General features: G+C 43.9%; 1 protein-coding gene across 1 annotated transcript in view; it reads right to left on the reverse strand.

Moving 5' to 3' along the window:
• TSPAN5 (tetraspanin 5) overlaps positions 1-22,023 on the reverse strand; it is a 176,268-nt gene that overhangs the window by 49,855 nt on the left and 104,390 nt on the right. Inside the window, exon 3 of the mRNA XM_040418180.1 lies at positions 9,929-10,075. Within this exon, the coding sequence (XP_040274114.1) occupies positions 9,929-10,075 (147 nt within the window). The remainder of the gene's footprint in view (positions 1-9,928; positions 10,076-22,023) is intronic.

The following is a 22,023-nucleotide window of genomic DNA, read 5'->3' on the forward strand; positions in this document are numbered from 1 at the left end:
TGCCTATTTAAGGACAGCCAGGCACTGCCAAAACCCGGACCGGCATTTAAAATCAGGTCCGGTATTTGACCTCACCTGGCTGTAAATCAGCCCAGCAGCACATGCTGGGAGGAAAATACCTGTTTTCCCAGATCAAACCTCTCATTGTGTCACATCCCCCCCCCCCTCCCCCTTGTTCAACACTGAGGGGGTGAACACACGCCAGACAGTGTACCCAGGACAGGGCATCCACATTTCCCTATAACTGGCCTGCCCTGTGTTCCACTGAAAACTTGCTCCTCCCCGTTAACTTTATGAGACAGTACAGCACCGAGGCCCACCTCAAAGGCATCGGTCTGTACTATAAACTCCCTTTCGAAGTTGGGCGTCACCAAAACTGGGGACCTGCACAGGGCCGACTTCAAAGTGGAGAAAGAATTTTCCGCCCCATCATCCCAGCGAACCATCATTGACTTGTGTCCCTTCAAGAGTCCTGTCAAGGGCGCGGCTAGAGTAGGAAACTGGGGAACAAACCTCATGTAATAGCCCACCATTCCCAGGAATGACTTTATTTGCCTAGTGGTGACAGGTCGGGGCCAATTCCGTATCGCCTCTATTTTGTTCACTTGGGGTTTGAGGACTCCACGCCCAATGACATACCCCAGGTACTTAGCCTCTTCTAACCCTATCGCACATTTTTTGGGTTAGTGGATAAGCCAGCTTTCCGAAGGGAGTCCACTACAGCCTGCTCTATGGGTAGGTGACTTTCCCAGTCAGTACTGTGGATGACAATATCGTCCAGGTAAGCCGAAGTGTACCGACGATGTGGACGAAGCACAATGTCCATTAGTCGCTGAAAAGTGGCGTGGGCGCCATGCAGACCAAAGGGTAAGACCTTATATTGATACAGCCGCTCAGGCGTGATGAAGGCAGTTTTCTATTTGGCAGCCTCCGTTAAGGGAACCTGCCAGTACCCTTTGGCGAGGTCCGAAACAGAAAAATACTGGGCTTGTCCTAACCTCTCGATGAGCTCATCCACCCGGGGCATGGGATACGCATCGAATTTGGAAACCTCGTTAAGTTTTCAAAAGTCATTACAAAACCGCAACCGGCTTGGGCATCAATACTATAGGACTGGCCCACTCACTTTTTGACTCCTCAATAAAGTCTAGCTGCAACATTAGCTGCACCTTCTCCAATATCCATTGCACTATGACAGCAGTGTCTGATATAAAGCCACTGGGCTGGTATTGGCAGAGACCTCATATCCATTGCACTATGACAGCAGTGTCTGATATAAGGCCACTAGGCTGGTATTGGCAGAGACCTCATATTCATTGCACTATGACAGCAGTGTCTGATATAAGGCCACTGGGCTGGTATTGGCAGAGACATCATATCCATTGCACTATGACAGCAGCTGTCTGATATAAGGCCACTGGGCTGGTATTGGCAGAGACCTCATATCCATTGCACTATGACAGCAGTGTCTGATATAAGGCCACTGGGCTGGTATTGGCAGAGACATCATATCCATTGCACTATGACAGCAGTGTCTGATATAAGGCCACTGGGCTGGTATTGGCAGAGACCCCATATCCATTGCACTATGACAGCAGTGTCTGATATAAGGCCACTGGGCTGGTATTGGCAGAGACATCATATCCATTGCACTATGACAGCAGTGTCTGATATAAGGCCACTGGGCTGGTATTGGCAGATACATCATATCCATTGCACTATGACAGCAGCTGTCTGATATAAGGCCACTGGGCTGGTATTGGCAGAGACCCCATATCCATTGCACTATGACAGCAGCTGTCTGATATAAGGCCACTGGGCTGGTATTGGCAGAGACATCATATCCATTGCACTATGACAGCAGTGTCTGATATAAGGCCACTGGGCTGGTATTGGCAGAGACATCATATCCATTGCACTATGACAGCAGTGTCTGATATAAGGCCACTGGGCTGGTATTGGCAGAGACATCATATCCATTGCACTATGACAGCAGTGTCTGATATAAGGCCACTGGGCTGGTATTGGCAGAGACCTCATATCCATTGCACTATGACAGCAGTGTCTAATATAAGGCCACTGGGCTGGTATTGGCAGAGACCTCATATCCATTGCACTATGACAGCAGTGTCTGATATAAGGCCACTGGGCTGGTATTGGCAGAGACCTCATATCCATTGCACTATGACAGCAGTGTCTGATATAAGGCCACTAGGCTGGTATTGGCAGAGACCTCATATCCATTGCACTATGACAGCAGTGTCTGATATAAGACCACTGGGCTGGTATTGGCAGAGACCTCATATCCATTGCACTATGACAGCAGCTGTCAGATATAAGGCCACTGGGCTGGTATTGGCAGAGACCTCATATCCATTGCACTATGACAGCAGTGTCTGATATAAGGCCACTGGGCTGGTATTGGCAGAGACCTCATATTCATTGCACTATGACAGCAGTGTCTGATATAAGGCCACTGGGCTGGTATTGGCAGAGACCTCATATCCATTGCACTATGACAGCAGTGTCTGATATAAGGCCACTAGGCTGGTATTGGCAGATACCTCATATCCATTGCACTATGACAGCAGTGTCTGATATAAGGCCACTGGGCTGGTATTGGCAGAGACCTCATATCCATTGCACTATGACAGCAGTGTCTGATATAAGGCCACTGGGCTGGTATTGGCAGAGACCTCATATCCATTGCACTATGACAGCAGTGTCTGATATAAGGCCACTGGGCTGGTATTGGCAGAGACCTCATATCCATTGCACTATGACAGCAGTGTCTGATATAAGGCCACTGGGCTGGTATTGGCAGAGACCTCATATCCATTGCACTATGACAGCAGTGTCTGATATAAGGCCACTGGGCTGGTATTGGCAGAGACCTCATATTCATTGCACTATGACAGCAGTGTCTGATATAAGGCCACTGGGCTGGTATTGGCAGAGACATCATATCCATTGCACTATGACAGCAGTGTCTGATATAAGGCCACTGGGCTGGTATTGGCAGAGACATCATATCCATTGCACTATGACAGCAGTGTCTGATATAAGGCCACTGGGCTGGTATTGGCAGAGACCTCATATCCATTGCACTATGACAGCAGTGTCTGATATAAGGCCACTAGGCTGGTATTGGCAGATACCTCATATCCATTGCACTATGACAGCAGTGTCTGATATAAGGCCACTGGGCTGGTATTGGCAGAGACCTCATATTCATTGCACTATGACAGCAGTGTCTGATATAAGGCCACTGGGCTGGTATTGGCAGAGACCTCATATCCATTGCACTATGACAGCAGTGTCTGATATAAGGCCACTGGGCTGGTATTGGCAGAGACCTCATATCCATTGCACTATGACAGCAGTGTCTGATATAAGGCCACTGGGCTGGTATTGGCAGAGACCTCATATCCATTGCACTATGACAGCAGTGTCTGATATAAGGCCACTGGGCTGGTATTGGCAGAGACCTCATATCCATTGCACTATGACAGCAGTGTCTGATATAAGGCCACTGGGCTGGTATTGGCAGAGACCTCATATCCATTGCACTATGACAGCAGTGTCTGATATAAGGCCACTGGGCTGGTATTGGCAGAGACCTCATATCCATTGCACTATGACAGCAGTGTCTGATATAAGGCCACTGGGCTGGTATTGGCAGAGACATCATATCCATTGCACTATGACAGCAGTGTCTGATATAAGGCCACTGGGCTGGTATTGGCAGAGACATCATATCCATTGCACTATGACAGCAGTGTCTGATATAAGGCCACTAGGCTGGTATTGGCAGATACCTCATATCCATTGCACTATGACAGCAGTGTCTGATATAAGGCCACTGGGCTGGTATTGGCAGAGACCTCATATCCATTGCACTATGACAGCAGTGTCTGATATAAGGCCACTAGGCTGGTATTGGCAGATACCTCATATCCATTGCACTATGACAGCAGTGTCTGATATAAGGCCACTGGGCTGGTATTGGCAGAGACCTCATATTCATTGCACTATGACAGCAGTGTCTGATATAAGGCCACTGGGCTGGTATTGGCAGAGACCTCATATCCATTGCACTATGACAGCAGTGTCTGATATAAGGCCACTGGGCTGGTATTGGCAGAGACCTCATATCCATTGCACTATGACAGCAGTGTCTGATATAAGGCCACTGGGCTGGTATTGGCAGAGACCTCATATCCATTGCACTATGACAGCAGTGTCTGATATAAGGCCACTGGGCTGGTATTGGCAGAGACCTCATATCCATTGCACTATGACAGCAGTGTCTGATATAAGGCCACTGGGCTGGTATTGGCAGAGACCTCATATCCATTGCACTATGACAGCAGTGTCTGATATAAGGCCACTGGGCTGGTATTGGCAGAGACCTCATATTCATTGCACTATGACAGCAGTGTCTGATATAAGGCCACTGGGCTGGTATTGGCAGAGACATCATATCCATTGCACTATGACAGCAGTGTCTGATATAAGGCCACTGGGCTGGTATTGACAGATACCTCATATCCATTGCACTATGACAGCAGTGTCTGATATAAGGCCACTGGGCTGGTATTGGCAGAGACCTCATATCCATTGCACTATGACAGCAGTGTCTGATATAAGGCCACTGGGCTGGTATTGGCAGAGACATCATATCCATTGCACTATGACAGCAGTGTCTGATATAAGGCCACTAGGCTGGTATTGGCAGATACCTCATATCCATTGCACTATGACAGCAGTGTCTGATATAAGGCCACTGGGCTGGTATTGGCAGAGACCTCATATCCATTGCACTATGACAGCAGTGTCTGATATAAGGCCACTGGGCTGGTATTGGCAGAGACCTCATATCCATTGCACTATGACAGCAGTGTCTGATATAAGGCCACTGGGCTGGTATTGGCAGAGACATCATATTCATTGCACTATGACAGCAGTGTCTGATATAAGGCCACTGGGCTGGTATTGGCAGAGACATCATATCCATTGCACTATGACAGCAGTGTCTGATATAAGGCCACTGGGCTGGTATTGGCAGAGACCTCATATCCATTGCACTATGACAGCAGTGTCTGATATAAGGCCACTGGGCTGGTATTGGCAGAGACCTCATATTCATTGCACTATGACAGCAGTGTCTGATATAAGGCCACTGGGCTGGTATTGGCAGAGACCTCATATCCATTGCACTATGACAGCAGTGTCTGATATAAGGCCACTGGGCTGGTATTGGCAGAGACCTCATATCCATTCATCCTAACACGTCGTGTGCAGCACAGTGCACTGGGTAATGCATAGCACTGACTTCTGTAGTCCTGCCAAGCTACAGAATGCTTTCTCAGGCTGCCATATCATTTTACTATGGATGATTCCAGCTCCATAACTGTAGACAGCCATCTGTGTGCCTTCTTTAATGTCACTAGATCTGACCTATGGCTTCCACTAGCCTGTTTCTCTTCAAGTTACATGGGATCACATTTTGATACACTGCATATGATTTCTATGCAAAGTGAACACTCAATGTCACACTTTTAAACACTTTGGGGGTCATTTACTATGCTGAAATATGCAGATGGCTGCGCATCCGGTCTAAAATTGTGGATGGGGAAGGGGACGGACGCAGTCCTTGCAAGTCATTGCTTACACGGACACAGCCACTTCTGCACAGGTGGCTTGGTTATCGCATACGTTTTTTACCGGACTCTACAGGATAGAAAAGCGTGGCGTGCTATGCTGTTGTATCCTTTTTTTCCCCAATGTATATGTTAAATGGATGGTAAAAACGTGATGTGAAGCCCCCCTAAGATGTGCAAACCAGTCGTTCAGCATTGTAAGATCATTTTTGACGACCTGCACTTCAAGCTATGTTGGTGAGCTGTGATAGGACCCTTGGAAATTGGCAGAAAATTCATGGATCTGAGAACTTTGTATTTCAGAATTGTATTTAACTTGCAGGCATTTATAACAACTCTGTGGCAAACAGAGACACTTCCATCAGAAGAGATACTTTTTAAACTCAATTTTGTATGAAACTGGGGTAGAAAAAAGTCACAAACCACAAAATTTTGTTGCGACTGGTGCTTCTTCATCACAATCTTTCCGAAAAGACGCTTTCTGGTGTAAATGATTAATGAAGATGGCGTAGGTTTCACTGTAGGCACCCAGTTATGCACCTAAATTAAACACATCCTCAAGCCCAGTGTAGAAAAGCCCCCTCTACAATAGATCAGCCCTATTATTCTTACTAAAGATTTTTTGTTAGAATTTTAACTGTGGTAAACCATTGAAAAATAAATATTAAATTCTGTCCTTCTGTAGAAGTAATCTTAGGTGCTGTTCACATCTCTCGCTGTACGCCCGGCAGATACTTTCACACTAGCGTTTCTGGATCCGGCAGGGCTCAGCAAAAACGCTTCCGTTACTGATAATACAACCATCTGCATCCGTTATGAACGGATCCGGTTGTATTATCTTTAACATAGCCAAGACAGATCCGTCATTAACTCCATTGAAAGTAAATGGGGGACTGATCCGTTTTCTATTTTGGCAGTTTGTGTCAGAGAAAATGGATCCGTCCCAATTGACTTGCATTGGGGGTAATGCCGGATCCGTCTTGCTCTGCATCCTAGGACAGAAAGCAAACTACAACATGCTGCGGTTTGCTCTCCGGTATGGGAACGCAACTAAACGGAACGGAATGCGTTTTGGAGCATCTTGGCCCCATTGACAATGAATGGAGACAAAACTGAAGTGTTTTTTTCCGGTATTGAGCCCCTATGACGGAACTCAATACTGGAAAACTAAAACGCTAGTGTGAAAGTGGCCTTATCTATGCTTTTTTTTTAACGTATACATTTGACAGATATGCATACATTTCAATATGTTTGTGTCCGATTTTTTGTGAAACCTTTCTTTTTTTTTAAAATAAAGATTTGAAGATTTGATGGCATTATCTGAAAAAAATGGATATGTTTAATGGATGGAAACATATTGTATTACTTTACATCCGTCTCCCATTCACTGTTATGTAAAAAAAAAAAGGATACCTTTCTATAAATTTTTTGCAGGACAGAAAAGCGTACGTTATTCTGTCCTGCAAAAAAAAAGGACAGAAACATAAACAATGACAAACTGAGTCAATAGTATGAACTTTTAAACTAGGTTTGCCCAATTATAATCTATGGGTACGTCAAGCCATACGTGTCTACGTTTTTTTTCTGTATACAAACGTATCCACTTGACGTACAGCAAAAACGAGATGTGACCAGCACCTTAAAGAGACAAAAGTTCTCAATGGGTGAGAAAAGGAATGTGAATTTATGACTCTCCTGTACAGGGAAGGGTTTGTCTGCAAGGTAATGCTCATTGTAATGGTAGGCGTAGAATTGGGGTGACAGTATGACATTGGTCTCTGAAAGGACTAGATAAAGAGGCAAACAGAAAAGAAGTGCATTGATTAGTATAATGTGAGAAACCCTCCCAGCCACTCTACTGGGATAACATAGGGGAGGCTTGGTGCTCTAATTGAGTAACCACTCCTCACTCCATCCTGGTGTGACAAAAAGTGTTAACAGAGACTCTCTGCCATGGTAAAAGTTCTGAAACAGTAGAAGGTAAAGACATGGAGGGACTTAAAAAATGCTAATTCAGAAAACCATTGTAGAATATTCTCCTTTTGGTTGATAGTTTTGATGGACATGTCCCTTCAAAAAGGAACCTCCAGCTCTCCTGACATGACTGCTTTAGTAACTACTTGTATTCCCCATGAAATAACAATTCTGGAACATCTCTTAGGAGTCTGATTTGTGTCCGTCCTATGATGTTGCTCCTGGAAATGGATGAATACATTGACAATTGGAAATAACATCTTGTCCATAAGATGTGTCCATTTTGACACAGAAAAACTATGGTGGGAAACGCAAGCAAAAACAACAAAGATATGGTTCCTTAAAGGGGTTTCCCAGGATTATTATGGTTTTTAACAGATATGCACATGTATTTGCTTACCTCATGTACATCTTGACTATACTTTTTTTTCAATTTGGACTCTCCTGACCCATTTTTCCTATGTGACCAAATCGCACGTGTGATGTCCCATCAAGCCCTGTATGTTCTACGGATGTGCTGTGTACATTCATATCTCAGTATGCTGCATATCTATGAAGCATGGTAATACATCTAACGGCGGTCATTTACTATCAGCCGTACAAAAGTTTTTGGCATAAGAAAAGTCGTAAGCTGAGTTTTTACACCATGCACGCGAACTGCCAGTGACTCGTCATAAATTAGGCGCATTCTCTGGCAGCGCAGGGAGGACTCCAAGACTGTTGGAAAACACTGAATGTCTTAAGCTGGGCAAAGCTGACCCTCCTTCAGTCGGCACAAACAAAAACTCCAGTGTGTTTCTTAGTGCTACCTTTGTGCTGTTTTGTGCCGCAAAAATTAACATTTGTGCTGCTTTTATTTTAAAGATAATAGCAATTGTTTGTTTCAAGATGATGACATCACCAGCCCCCTACAACAGCAAAAAGACACAAAACTTGCTGGATGGTTAGTGCTACGTTTGTGCCGATTAAATCTCCTTTCGTTGTCAAGTTATTAACCATTTATGAAAAGGTCACCAAAGGTCACCCAGCCCCCCACCACAGCCAAAAGACACGAAACCGGCTGGTCGTTTGTGCTGGTTTGTGCCATTTAAATCTACATTCTACCTCCTTTCGTTTTCGAGTTATTAACCATTTATTGAAAGGTCACCAAAGGTCACCCAGCCCCCCACCACAGCCAAAAGACACGAAACCGGCTGGTTGGTTAGTGCTACGTTTGTGCTGGTTTGTGCCATTTAAATCTACATTCTACCTCCTTTCGTTTTCGAGTTATTAACCATTTATTGAAAGGTCACCAAAGGTCACCTAGCCCCCCACCACAGCCAAAAGACATGAAACCGGGCTGGTTGGTTAGTGCTATGCTTGTGCTGGTTTGTGCTGTAAAAATTTATATTTGTGCTGCTTTTATTTGTAAGATAATAGCAATATTTTTTTATTTTTAAGATGATGACGTCCCTTCTTCTGGGCGACATAGTGACGGTCACTATGACATGTCTATGTTATGGTTTATTAGTTCTTCATTTGTCATTGATTTTCATAAAAACTTTATGATCTACAGTTTGTAAAATGATTTGTAGAATAAAAATGTTTGACACATTTTACTATTCTACTTCTTGATGGTTAGTATTTATTTTTTTGGCTGTAGCTATAATCATTCTTACCTCAAGTGATGTCAGTCCATAGTAACTTGTCTTACTACCTGTGTAAAGAGAGTATGCTTCAGCCCTGTTAATGGAGTTCATAAAATTAAGCAGCACAAATGATAATTTTTATAGCACAAATGCAGCACTAACCAACCAGCCTGGTTTTCGTGTCTTTTGGCTGTTGCAGGGGGCTGGTGATGTCATCACTTTCAATAAATGGTTAATAACGCGAAAACGAAAGGAGGTAGCTTCCAATGGCACAAACGTAGCACTAACCAACTAGCCGGTTTCATGTCTTTTGGCTGTGGTGGGGGGCTGGGTGACCTTTGGTGACCTTTCAATAAATCACCAAAAACTTTTGTACGGCTGATAGTAAATGACCGCCGTTAGATGTATTACCATGCTTCATAGATATGCAGCATACTGAGATATGAATGTACACAGCACATCCGTAGAACATACAGGGCTTTTGCAGCACAAATGTAGCACACTGGAGTTTTTGTTTGTGCCGATTGAAGGGGGGCCAGCTTGGCCCAGCTAATATCTTACTGTTTGCTGTGTGTATTGTTACTGTTCGTTACTGGAATAATTACCAAAAAATGACCTGTTCTACTATGGTGGTTCAATCAAGTGCTACTAAAGTATACTTACAAATTTCAGGAGGAAAGTGTTTTCCCGGAGAGCTCCAATGCAGCCAGCAAAACCTAGGATAAACATCACGCCTCCCACAACCAGGAAGAGCCAAACAGGATCGAACCCACCAAGGTCCGTGATGGAGGAGATGTTGGAAAGCACGCCCTGCAGAGAAAAAAGACAGAAGACTGTTTACTTACACCAGAGTTGTACAAAGAAATCACAGGGCCTCGTAGAGAAACTCAAAATGGACCCCAGTCCACTCAGAGCACCACCAACTAAACTTAACTAGACTCTTAACAATTAGCAGTTAGTTTGGGCCTTGAAGACATTTTATTTTTTAGTTTCTTTTTTCATCACTGCACTCTAAGAACCATAAACTTTACGATTTTCTGTGATAGAGAATGAAAAACTTTAGTTTTACCATTGGTATTTTATTTTTTGCATTTTAAAAACATATTTTGTGACTCTACATTCTGAGAGGCATTACTTTTTTTTTTTTTTCAAACACAGATTTTTTTTTTTTTAGCCCCACTATGGGACTTAAACATGCAAACATTTGTTTGTGTCACTACAGTATAATGACTAGCATCCTATTAGTCCTTGCCTCTGGCAGGGCCCAAAAGCCTTACACATATGATAGACCGGGGGCCTTGTTAGACCCCCAGCTGGTAGCACACTGCTACCACATCACACATCGTCTAACCTCTTAGATGCTGTAGGCTTTGGCAAATAAGGGATTAAATGGCTGATATGAGAATTATCTCCGATCCTACTCTTTGCAGCTGTCTGCTTTATGGTGCTCGGCATTAAAGGGGTTATCTCACTTCAGCAAATTACATTTATCATGTAGAGAAAGTTATCTGACCTGAATAACCCATATATACGATGGAAAGAAGGAAAATACTACTTATGAATCCTGTTTCTATGCTGACAGTCGTTCCACCAATCATCTTGAATATCAAAGAGTGCTGGAGAGTAAATGCTGAGTTTAAACTGCTAAAGATCCATGTCTTTCACTCACACCTCATTACTTTCCTGCAGTCTAAATTCAGAAAAGTGCAGTCAGCCAAAACTATATTCACTATTTAAAGAAGTCTGACAGTTCCATAAATACTTAAACACATGAAGGTGAAAGTGAGGAGGAAAATATTTTTAGCTTAGATTCTTGTTAGTTTACAGCTGTGAGAAAAGCTATGAAGAAAAACAAGAAAATGAAAAAGAAAAAAAAGAATGGGGCAGATTTACTAAACCTATCCAACATTTAGACAGTAGGAACATAAACTAGACAGTCTACAGATGTACCAGATTCATCACAGTGGCCCACTCTGCATCATACATTTGGTGCATCTCTAGATACTTTTATCTAGCGTAAGGCTACCTACACACTTGCGTTTTTGCCTGATCCGGCAGGGTTCAGCGAAAACGCTTACGTTACTGACAATACAACCGTCTGCATCCGTTATGAACGGATCCGGTTGTACTATCTTTAACATAGCAATGATGGATGCATCACGAACACCACTGAAAATCAATGGAGGACGGATCAGTTTTCTATTGTGTCCAAGAAAATGGATCCATCCCCATTGACTTGCATTGTGGGTCACGCCGGATCCATTTTTCTCTGCATCCCAGGACGGAAAGAAAACCTGCGGTTTGCTCTCCGACATGGGAACGCAACCAAACGGAACGGAATGCATTTTGGAGTGTTCTCTCCAGTTCTGTTTTGTCCCCCATTGACAATGAATGGGGGCAAAATGGAAGCGTTTTTCTTCGGTATTGAGATCCTCTGCCGGATCTCAATACCAGAAAATGTAAACGCAAGTGTGAAAGTAGCCTTGGGCAACCTAAGCAATGGTTACTTTGTGGCAAAATGTAGCATCAAAAGTTTGGTGCAACTCCTTTTTCCAGCTAGGTCACTTCCCTTTTTTTTTAGTAAACCAGGCCCCACGAACAAGGCATAAAATGCGCCTAAAACACATAACAAACACGGTGCAAAACATGTAAAATAGAGACATACGAATAGATGTTCCAGAATTGTTATTACATGGGGAATGCATGGAGCTATTAAAACAGGAATGTGAGGAGTGGTGAAAGGTCCTCTCTAAAGTAGGTTTAATGTTTGGAAAGGAAGGGAGGTTGGCAACCTCCCCCCTTTGGCAGACCAGCGAAAGGAAGCAGGGTAGCATACTTATCTGCATCCTGGCTACTTCTCTTCCCGGCTCCCAGGACATACACTTCCGGTTTTGACCTGGCTGCAGCGAAGCGATGACCTGCTCCCATTGTTTCATGTCAAATGGTCACGTGACGCATATGGGGCAGGTAAGTTTAGTCTTCTTTTCTTCTTATTTTTAGCTACTCATCAGTGTAGTGACGGTTCTCTTGGTCAGCATATATAAGCTGGTAGCTGCATCCCATATTCAGGGCCATCCCAGGGCGCTCAGGAGGTTCCTGATACGGGATTGCCCCTATCGGGGGCGGCTATTCCGTTTGTAGGCAGGGCATGAGAGATATAGGACCAGCTATAGAGTTAGAGCCCATAGTATAACATATCTGGCCCATACCTGCCTACCTACGTCCCAGAACGCTGAGTTAAAAATTATAATTTTTTTAATCTTTTCTAATTATCATTAATTGGGTTATTTGGGGTTTTAATGGTACATAATAAAGGCTACGTTTTAAGGGTAGTAGTCTGTGACTACTGATTTTCCTTATACCACCTTTGCAATACTATACCCACAGACGGGTTTTTATCTGAACTGTGAGGTCACCAATGGGGTCAGCGACTGGAAGCAGGTAAGTATCAGAAGGAAGAGAAGGAGCCGAGTGCCAGTCTCTGGAAGCAGGTAAGTATGCTTCCCTTTGCAGCTCTAGCAAAGATGGAGGCAGGGGCAGATTGGGAACTTAAAGGGAACCTGTCATCTGGATTTTGGGTATAGAGCTGAGGACATGGGTTGTTAGATGGCCGCTAGCATATCCGCAATACCCAGTCCCCATAGCTCTGTGTGCTTTTATTGTGTAAAAAAAACTATTTGATACATATGCAAATTAACCTGAGATGAGTCAGAGCTTGAAAATATGACTCTTCTCTGGTCACACAAGATATGACTCTTTTATGTTAATTAGCATAAAGGGGGGGGGGGGAGTACAAAAATGCATAATACTTATTGAATTCGTCTGCAAATGAAATTAAAAGTGTAATTTATATGTTTAGGGTAACACAATGAACATTTAGAAACACTCAGTGAGGGTAGCATAGTAGAGGTGACAGGTTCCCTTTAAAGTGGCCCCATGTTGTAGGTGGGTTCAAACTGAGAGAAGACAGGCCAAAACAGGTAGGCGGAGACAACCAAAGTGGGCGGGGACTGCAATACTGTAATGCAGCGCAGAATACCGCCCCAACAGAACTAAATACTACAGGACAGTACAAAACACTTTTGTCATCACCACAGTATTCAACTGTATCACCATCATAAGGACAGTAATACAGTTGAGTTCAAGAGGGCACCTGGCCTGCAGCCATCAAGAGGGCTTCAGTGGCCCCCTGAGCATTGTCCCACTGGGAAATTTCCCTGTAGGGTCTATGGCCAATCTGCCCCTGGATGGGGGTGCCAAAGCCCCGAAGGGGCACAAGCCCTTTAAAGTTAGTAAGGCAGGGCACTTTCTATAGCACCATAAGGTCTGCGGAAAAGGGTTTGTACTAAGTGCTGAGCGCTGCACTTATCTCCTGTAGTTCTATAGAGAATTAACGTAGTAGCAACACACATGCTCAACTCATCAGAGGCTTATCCTCCACCCTGTAGATTGGGGATACCTTTATATCTTGATACAAAACATTTAAGTGGGTATTTGAAAGTTAGTGGTAATGCCCTCTTTCAAATGAATATAACCCTTTAAAAAAAAAAAAGGATTCATTTTCCTGTTAAACTTGACCTAATGGGTGTGATGTGGAAATGAGCCAAGTTAAAGTGGTTTTCCGATTATTATTTTTTACTGATGACCTATCAGTATTAGGTCATCAGTATCTGATTGGTGGGGGTCTGACACCCTGGACCCCGCTGATCAGCTGTTTGAGAAGGCAGTGGTGCTCCTGTGAGCGCCATGGCCTTCTCTCTGCTTTTCCTAGGAGAGTGTCGACACGTTCATTGATCATGTGGCCTAGGAGCAGCTCAGCCCCATTCAACTGAATGCGGCTGAGCTGTAATACCAAGCACAGCTGCTATACAGTGTAAGGTACTGTGCTTGGTAATCTGTAAGAAGGCAGCAGTGCTCACAGGAGAGCCACTGCCTTCTCAAAACAGCTGATCTCCGGGGGTCCCGGGTGTCGGACCCCTACCAATCAGATACTAAAAACTCTTTTAAGTTCATTGTATTGAAAATAGATAATATACTAAAGGCCCCTTTACATGGGCATTTGTAAAGAGGTCTTTACACTACAGTTTTAGAGTATTACTTCCAGGAGCCATGGTGTTACTGTGCCTAGAAATGTACTCCTGATACTTTACCTTCCATCTTGTGTTGTTTCTTATTGACAGGACAGTTCTTTTTGATTTACCAACAAATGGAGTCCTTATTTTCTGGTCAAACTGATACAGTATATTATCATACAGTAGCCCCAGCTGAGCACAAGTACCTATAAAATATATGTTTCAATCCCTAAAATAAATACATTTATGATGTGTTATAAACCCATCTTTTTAATGTTTCCCACTACAAAATCTGTGAAATTCATAAACTGCAGGATATTTAAGCAAGTAATACATCCATTGAGTCATCTATCTATGTTGGCTGTTTGGCCAGGATGTTGTTCTGGTGATGACCCTCTACTCTTGTTACATCTATCTAGCTAGCTTGCTATATGTCTGTCTATATCTATCTATGAGCAAATTGATTCTACATAAATCAAATTAATTCTGAACTTCCCAAAAAGCTTTGGTTTTCAGTGAATCTGAAACTTTTGGGATCTATCCTGCACAAACTGTTCAAAATGGTGTCTGCCATTCTAAAGACCAAAAACAGAGAAGATGAAGAAGGAGGTTTGCATTGATTGTGTCATCATGGAGGCCCCTTCCTCTTGCCTTGCAAATACCGGCGGTTTCAGCTATGGTACTGCACCTACCATGAAGGGCAGAGGACATCTGTCCTGCTTACCAAGAGGTTGAGGACACATATAGCACAATCTATGCTTCCAGAGGGGGATTCCAACTGATCCTGTAATGTGATTGCTCTAGGTCCAAGATCTGACAGATAAGGTGCTGCCGTTTTCTCTTAAGGTCCACTTTTGGCCAGGTGGTAGGAGCTCAAGGTTGGATATACAAGTCAAGCCTTTACAGCAAGGAACAGTTATTTTCTTTTCTTTTGTATTTTTCAAGCATATCTGCTAATATTTTACTTGTTCAGAACAAAATGGCAGTCTTCAGTTTGCTTGGTTGAATTTTTTTCAAACAATTTAATATTACACTAAGAGGGATCCATCTGGTCACTTTTTGTTTCAACTAAACTCTTTGCACCACTGGACTGGAAAATGTGTACTGCCCGCTGTGATAACCGTTTTGTGCATTACAAGAAGTAAGTGCTCTTCAGCAATTGGAAATCTGACACAAAGAGCATCATCTACACAGGAGTCCGAGTGAGAATAATAAAGCTGTGAAAAGGGGTCGCATATTGTATTAAACATGCAGAAAACCACATGCCCACAACAGACTGGCATCCAGGTTTTACTGCCTATAGGGCTCATTAACCACCAAGCAATAGTAAAGGTGCATAATAAAAATACTTTGTAGAGCAGCTGTGCCAGCTTTCTGGACGCTCGTGATATCTGGCCATGTAGTAATACACTAAAGGTTTTGGATGGCCAAATGGGCAGATTTAGACTATTATCTGCTGACTTTCAGCATCTTTTCGTGAAGCCTTTCATGTGCTGTTGCACAGTCTCCGTATGACTTTGTACAGAGGTTTTACTGAATACGATGGAGCGTGGCACTATTTTCTTATGTCTCGGTATGTTATCAGAGGCATACTCAGAGGGGTACAGTAGAGAGCTGATGCACCTCTATGGAAGCCCTATTACAGCTTCCTAGAAAACAGAGCCGTAATACAGCTCTTTGTAGAAAATTCTAGAATAACAGATCTCATGACTAAGCATAGGGGATGAACCCTTCAGCCAGTACATAAAACTCAAGCTATCCTGTGTTCTGAGGACCACCTAAAGGGGTTGCCATGTGAAAAACCTTCTACATTTTTAAAAGCAGCATCTGAATGATTTGCAAATATCACAGACCCATATTGTATTCACAATGGATGATAGAACACATCCTGAGACACTTTACCATTTATGAAAACATTTTTACTCATTTAGAACTTAATGGCAGTAACGCATCCAAAAAAAGTTGGGACAGGGGCTATAAAAGGCTGGAAAAGTAAGTGGTACTAACAATAACACAGCCAAAAGAGCAAATAGAAATTATGACTGGGTATAAAAAGAGCATGTTAAAAGGGTTGTCTGGGCTTTTACTATTAATGACCTATCCTTAGGATAGGTCATCAATATCAGATCAATTGATGTCACCCCCCCCCCCCTACGTGGTCTAATTATCTGTTCCAGAACCTGAAACGTAGGGGGGGGTGACATCAAGAAAATTCTCCTACGGAGAGAAGCCTTTTGGATCCACACGTTGGATACATTGTACCCTAGAGGCCTGAATAGGGAATATGAGGTTATGCATTTGTAATATGTATAAATTTTTTTTTACTTTTTGATCATAATTAATCTATTATTTATTTTTCAGACGTCAACTACCTAATTATCCATCATGGGATTAGTCTACAACATGTAAGATAGTCTTTCGGTCATAGCGCTTTTTGTTTGTTTGCTATTGTAGCATGCTGATTTATATGGATATCCTGTATTCCTTTGTGGCCACTCCCCTTATGGGATGGGCCTTCCGTCCCTGCGGGCGGTACCTTTTGTATATATATTTTGTTCTGATCACATTCGGATGTACCCGTTGATGAAGGCACATCGCCGAAACGCGTCCTGGTTATAAGACCATTTCCGTCTATGGAATAAAGTGATTTATCTGCATCAAGACACGGCTGCTGGGAGTCTTTCTCAATTAATTATTGTGGAGTGGCCTCTTCTCCCGGGCAGCGTGCATTTGAGCGAGTGCTGGTTTCTTCATTTTCATCAATCAATATCAGATCGGCTGGGGTCCTATACCCAGCAGTCCCGACGATCAGCTGTATGATGAGACGGCGCTCGCAGTATGCAAGTGCCGTCTCCCGTCTCTCTTCCTGCTCACTACTGCTGTCTATGGCAAAGAGGAAGGGAGACGGCACGTGCGCATTGCGCGCGCCATCTTCCTCATGCAGCTGATCGGTGGGGGTGCCGATCTGATATTAAAGATCTATCCTAAAAAGATAGGTCATCAATATTAAAAGCCCGGACAACCTCTTTAAAGAGGCAGCTGCAAAGAAGGCTTCTCTTAGAAGTAAAGAACGGCTGAGGTTCACCAATCTGCGAAACACTGGGTACAGAGAATCTGGAGAAATCCATGTGCGAAAGGGACAAGGCTGACGGTCAATATTAGATGCTCATGATCTATGGGCCCTTGGGCGGCATTAAAACAGGCATGACTCTGTACTGGAAATGAGTGCATGGGCTCAGGAACACTTCCAAGAATCACTGTCTCAGAAACGTTTTTCTACAGGTGAGATTTGCTGCAGGACAAATTGGAAAGTAGCCTGTTGCGAGGAAGTATCTGGATGCTTAGGCAGAAAATAAAGGTATTCTGTAATGTTATATAAGTTATATAAGTACACGGTTAACAGCAGTCCCGGGAAAACTGTCGGAAAAGGGTTAGGGCCATTCCCGAGAAGCCAGGAAGGGGGGGGGGGTGGTGCTTCTGCAGATTTACAGCAAAATGGGCAGTTTATGGGCATTTGGAAAGCAGTCAGAGGAAGAGGCACAAAACTTGCCTAAACTATCACATGACTTTTCAAAATAACTTGCCACATGTGTATACATGAGTTATAGCACTTTATCTGGCCATCATATGGCACGTGTCTGCCATGTTTAGCAGTTTTCTCCTTTCCATGCTGCATCTGTAATTCTTAGGGCTGCTTCACACAAGCGAGTCCTTTGCGGGAATCGCGCTCCGTGTGTGAGTGTGATCCTCTGCTCTGGACTTGCAGGAGCGCACAGCATTATCATGAGTTTATAATGCAGTGTGTCTCTGCTTGACCTTATTTCTACAGAATCATACTGACAGCTTTATGCCAGTATGATTCTGTGGAAAAAGAGCCCTGCAGAGACACACAGCATTATAAATCATGATAATGCCGTGCGCTCCTGCAAGTCCAGAGCGGAGGATCACACTCGCACACGGAGCGCGATTCCCGCAAAGGACTCGCTCGTGTGAAACAGCCCTTAGTCGTCCCAGATCTTGTGGGTGGAGACTATCTGATCCCTACAAACTACACAAGGAGATTGCAGACTCTGCTTCCTGACCGTTTCTCACTCACTCAGAATCAGCATGGAGTACATTATAGAGTGAGTACTGATCAATACACTAGTTAGTATATCTCAATAAATTAGAATATCATCAAAAAGTTTATTTAGTTCAGTAATTGAATTCAAAAAGTGAAACCCATATATTATAGATTTATTACACACAGAGTGATCTATGTAGTCGTTTATTTCATTTAATGTTGATGATCATGGCTTACAGCTAATGAAAACCCAAAAGTCAGTATCTCACAAAATTAAAAAATATATTTTTAATACAGAAATGTTGGCCTACTGAAATCTATGTCCAGTCTATGGGGTTTAGGTGAGGTGAGATTGCTGGTCAATCAAGAACAGTGATACCATGGTTATTAAGTGTGGGCAGGTGCAGGAAGTCCTGCTGGAAAATAAAATCAGCATCTCCATAAAGCTTGTCAGTGGAGGGACGCATGAACTTGATCAAAAATTTCCTGGTGGACAAGTGCTCTAACTTTGGACTTGATATAACAGTGGAGCAACACCAGCAGAAGATATGGCTCCTCAAACAATCACTGGCCATGGAAACTTCACACTGGACCTAAAGCAACTTGGATTGTGTGCCTCTCCACTCTTCCTCCAGACTCTGGGGACCTTCATTTCAAAAATGAAATGCAAAATTTACTTTCATCTGAAAACAAGACTTTGGACCACTGAGCAACAGCCTAGTCTTTTTCTCTTTAGCCCAGGTAAGGCTACTTTCACACCTGCGTTAGGTGCGGATCCATCTGGTATCTGCACAGACGGATCCGCACCTATTATGCAAACGCTTGTATCCGGCATCTCTTCTGTCTTCTTCTTTGAGGAATAGGACCTTTGATGACGTCACTACGCTCATCACATGGTCCGTTACATGATCCATCACCATGGTGATGGATCATGTGATGAGCGTAGTGACGTCATCAAAGGTCCTATTCCTCAAAGAAGAAGACAGAAGAGATGCCTGCTGCGCGAACAAGTGGATTAAGGTGAGTTAATTATTATTTTTTTTAACCCCTCCAGCCCTATTGTACTATGCATTCTGTATTCAGAATGCTATTATTTTCCCTTATAACCATGTTATAAGGGGAAATAATACAATCTACACAACCTTGAACCCAAACCTGAACTTCTGCGAAGAAGTTCGGGTCTGGGTACCACATTCAGTTTTTTATCACGCGCGTGCAAAACGCATTGCACCCGCGCGATAAAAACTGAACAACGGAACGCAATCGCAGTCAAAACTGACTGCACATGCATACCTACTCGTGCGGGTTTGCCGCAACGCATCCGGACCTTATCCGGACACGCTCGTGTGAAAGAGGCCTAATAGCTTTTTTTTTTATTTCAGGATAGCTTGTGGGTTTCCACTTGCTGTGCCTTCCATTAAATTAAGTAGAATTTAGCTAAAAAAAACTGTTCAGCATTTAAATTGGTTTGTTGCACTATATACTGAATTAGTTTATTAGACAAAAATCTGGAATACTCCATTTCAGAATAACCAGTAGTTTCCATTTTGATTTCTGTAGCAGCTGTAAATTCAGGAATCTGTGGGCTGTGACCAGCTTGTTATTGGATCAAGTAATATTTGAGCGCGTCTACATCTTATGCGTTTTTCAGCAGGTGGCACAACATCACATTTACTGCTACCATCACTAAATAAAATGAAAGTCCTACACATGTGAATTTGGCTCTGACTTTCTTATTTTTTTGCAACCTGCTGTTTTTGGCTTTTTTTTTCTGGCATTTTTTGCACATAGTGGGGCAGGTATATCAATGTCACTGTACCTGGAAAGTGTCTTGATTTGCACCAGATCTTGTGACGCATGCTTGCTGTGACAACTACATGAAGTGCATGCACAGATTGTGCTTCATTTAGGACATGCTAGAGACGAGCTTTACTTTTTTGTAAATTTTGTGTAGTCCTCTTTTGCACCTTGTTTAGGAGCAGTCTTAGACAATTGTTTGTATGCATGTTTAGAGGAAAAACTATACCAGCTACAAGGTGTAACATTCTGATAGTAATGTAAAATTCCTAGTCCTATGGCATATTATGTTGCAAATAGGAATCTTTGTGGCGTATTGTGTCAAAATACCTGAAAAAGCGAGAAGAGCTACATCATGCCGTGTTTTTTAAAAGAAGTGCTGTGTGTGAGTTTGCGGTCGGGGCCACAATGCTACACTGGTTCCCCCAAACACTGTCAAGGTTTCACCACGTGTTCCTGCTCTCCAGAGAGAATGGTGATGTGTGGTGTACCACAATGGGAAATAAGTCCAGAGAGCCTGCAGTAAACCAGTGTGCATCTTTACTGGAGGACTTCAAGTGCAAAACAATACAGGCAAGGCACTGAGCTAGATTCTCCAGTCACCCGTCTGGTAGAAGAATCTTCCCTGCTGAGGAAAGGCCTGAGCTAGCAGTCGCCCTCTCTCTCTCTTAGAAGGCTGGTACCCTGGCCAAAGGGCTGATGACCCAGGGTCTGTGGCTCAGTTGTCCGGCTGGTCAAAACACATGCAAACTTATGGCATTTGTCGGACAGATCAGGATCCTGATCCGTATGACAAATGCATTGAAATGCCGGATCAGTCCGGTGTCATCTGGAAAAACGGATCCGGCATTTATTTATTTTTTCATATTTTTTGCGGCCTGAGCATGCGCAGACCACAATGCCGGAACCGTTTTGCTGGAACACTCGGGGCCAGATCCGGCATTAATGCATGTCAATGGGAAAAAATGTGTTCCGGAATTTTGGACGAGTATTAAGGCCGATTCATTGGCCTGCATTTGTGGGAGGGGCGCCCTGCCCTATATCTTGCACGCACCTCTCTCCAGGGGACGGACGGCAGCAGTGTTCAGCAGGGCTCCTGTTCCGACCGTCAGCGTTTCCCAGGCTACAGTGCGTCACTTCCGGCCAGCGCGTCACTTCCGGCCAGCGCTTCCACCCGCACTCCGGCGTCCCGGTCCTCCTCGTGCGGCGGGTAAGTTACTACTGCCGCATCGTACGTCGTCTCGATCAGTCCGGTCGGTGGGGTCGGTCTCTCTAAGGTAGGAGAGGGACATCCCCACACCGGAACGGCCGTCTGGCAGCACGCCTCGCTCCCACGTGACTGGCTCGTAGGTACAGGAGACAGCGGCACTCCGTCCTCATTCATACATTGTCAGCGTCTACATACATAGGGGAGTCTTGGGGATTTTCAGTGAAAATAGAGAGTATAAACGAGAGGATGCAAGCAGGGATATAAGGGGGGGGGGGGCCGGTTTTAGTACAGCTCAGCAGTGGCTCTTTTTAATAAGTACTTTGGTGGCAGGTCACATGTGGCTGCCGGAGGCATGTTCATGGGTGCGCAGTGATTACTTTTTCAGCCTAAGTTATACTTCACTTAGAGCTAATGGTGGCTGGATAACTGGTACTGAGGGGGTACATGCAGGTAGTTTCTTGTTGGGGGGTCAAAGTCTGGCACGGGCCGCCGTGCTATCAGTTAGGTAGGGGGTAATGCCGTGCAGTGTGATGGGGAGGAGTCGGTGGGGGTAGCCCCACAGTAACAGGCGCCCCTAGACCTGGCTAGCAGGGGCGCACCAAACCCTTCACATTGC

The sequence above is a fragment of the Bufo bufo genome, chromosome 2 (assembly GCF_905171765.1).
Source record: "Bufo bufo chromosome 2, aBufBuf1.1, whole genome shotgun sequence".
Taxonomy (NCBI): Eukaryota; Metazoa; Chordata; class Amphibia; order Anura; family Bufonidae; genus Bufo; species Bufo bufo.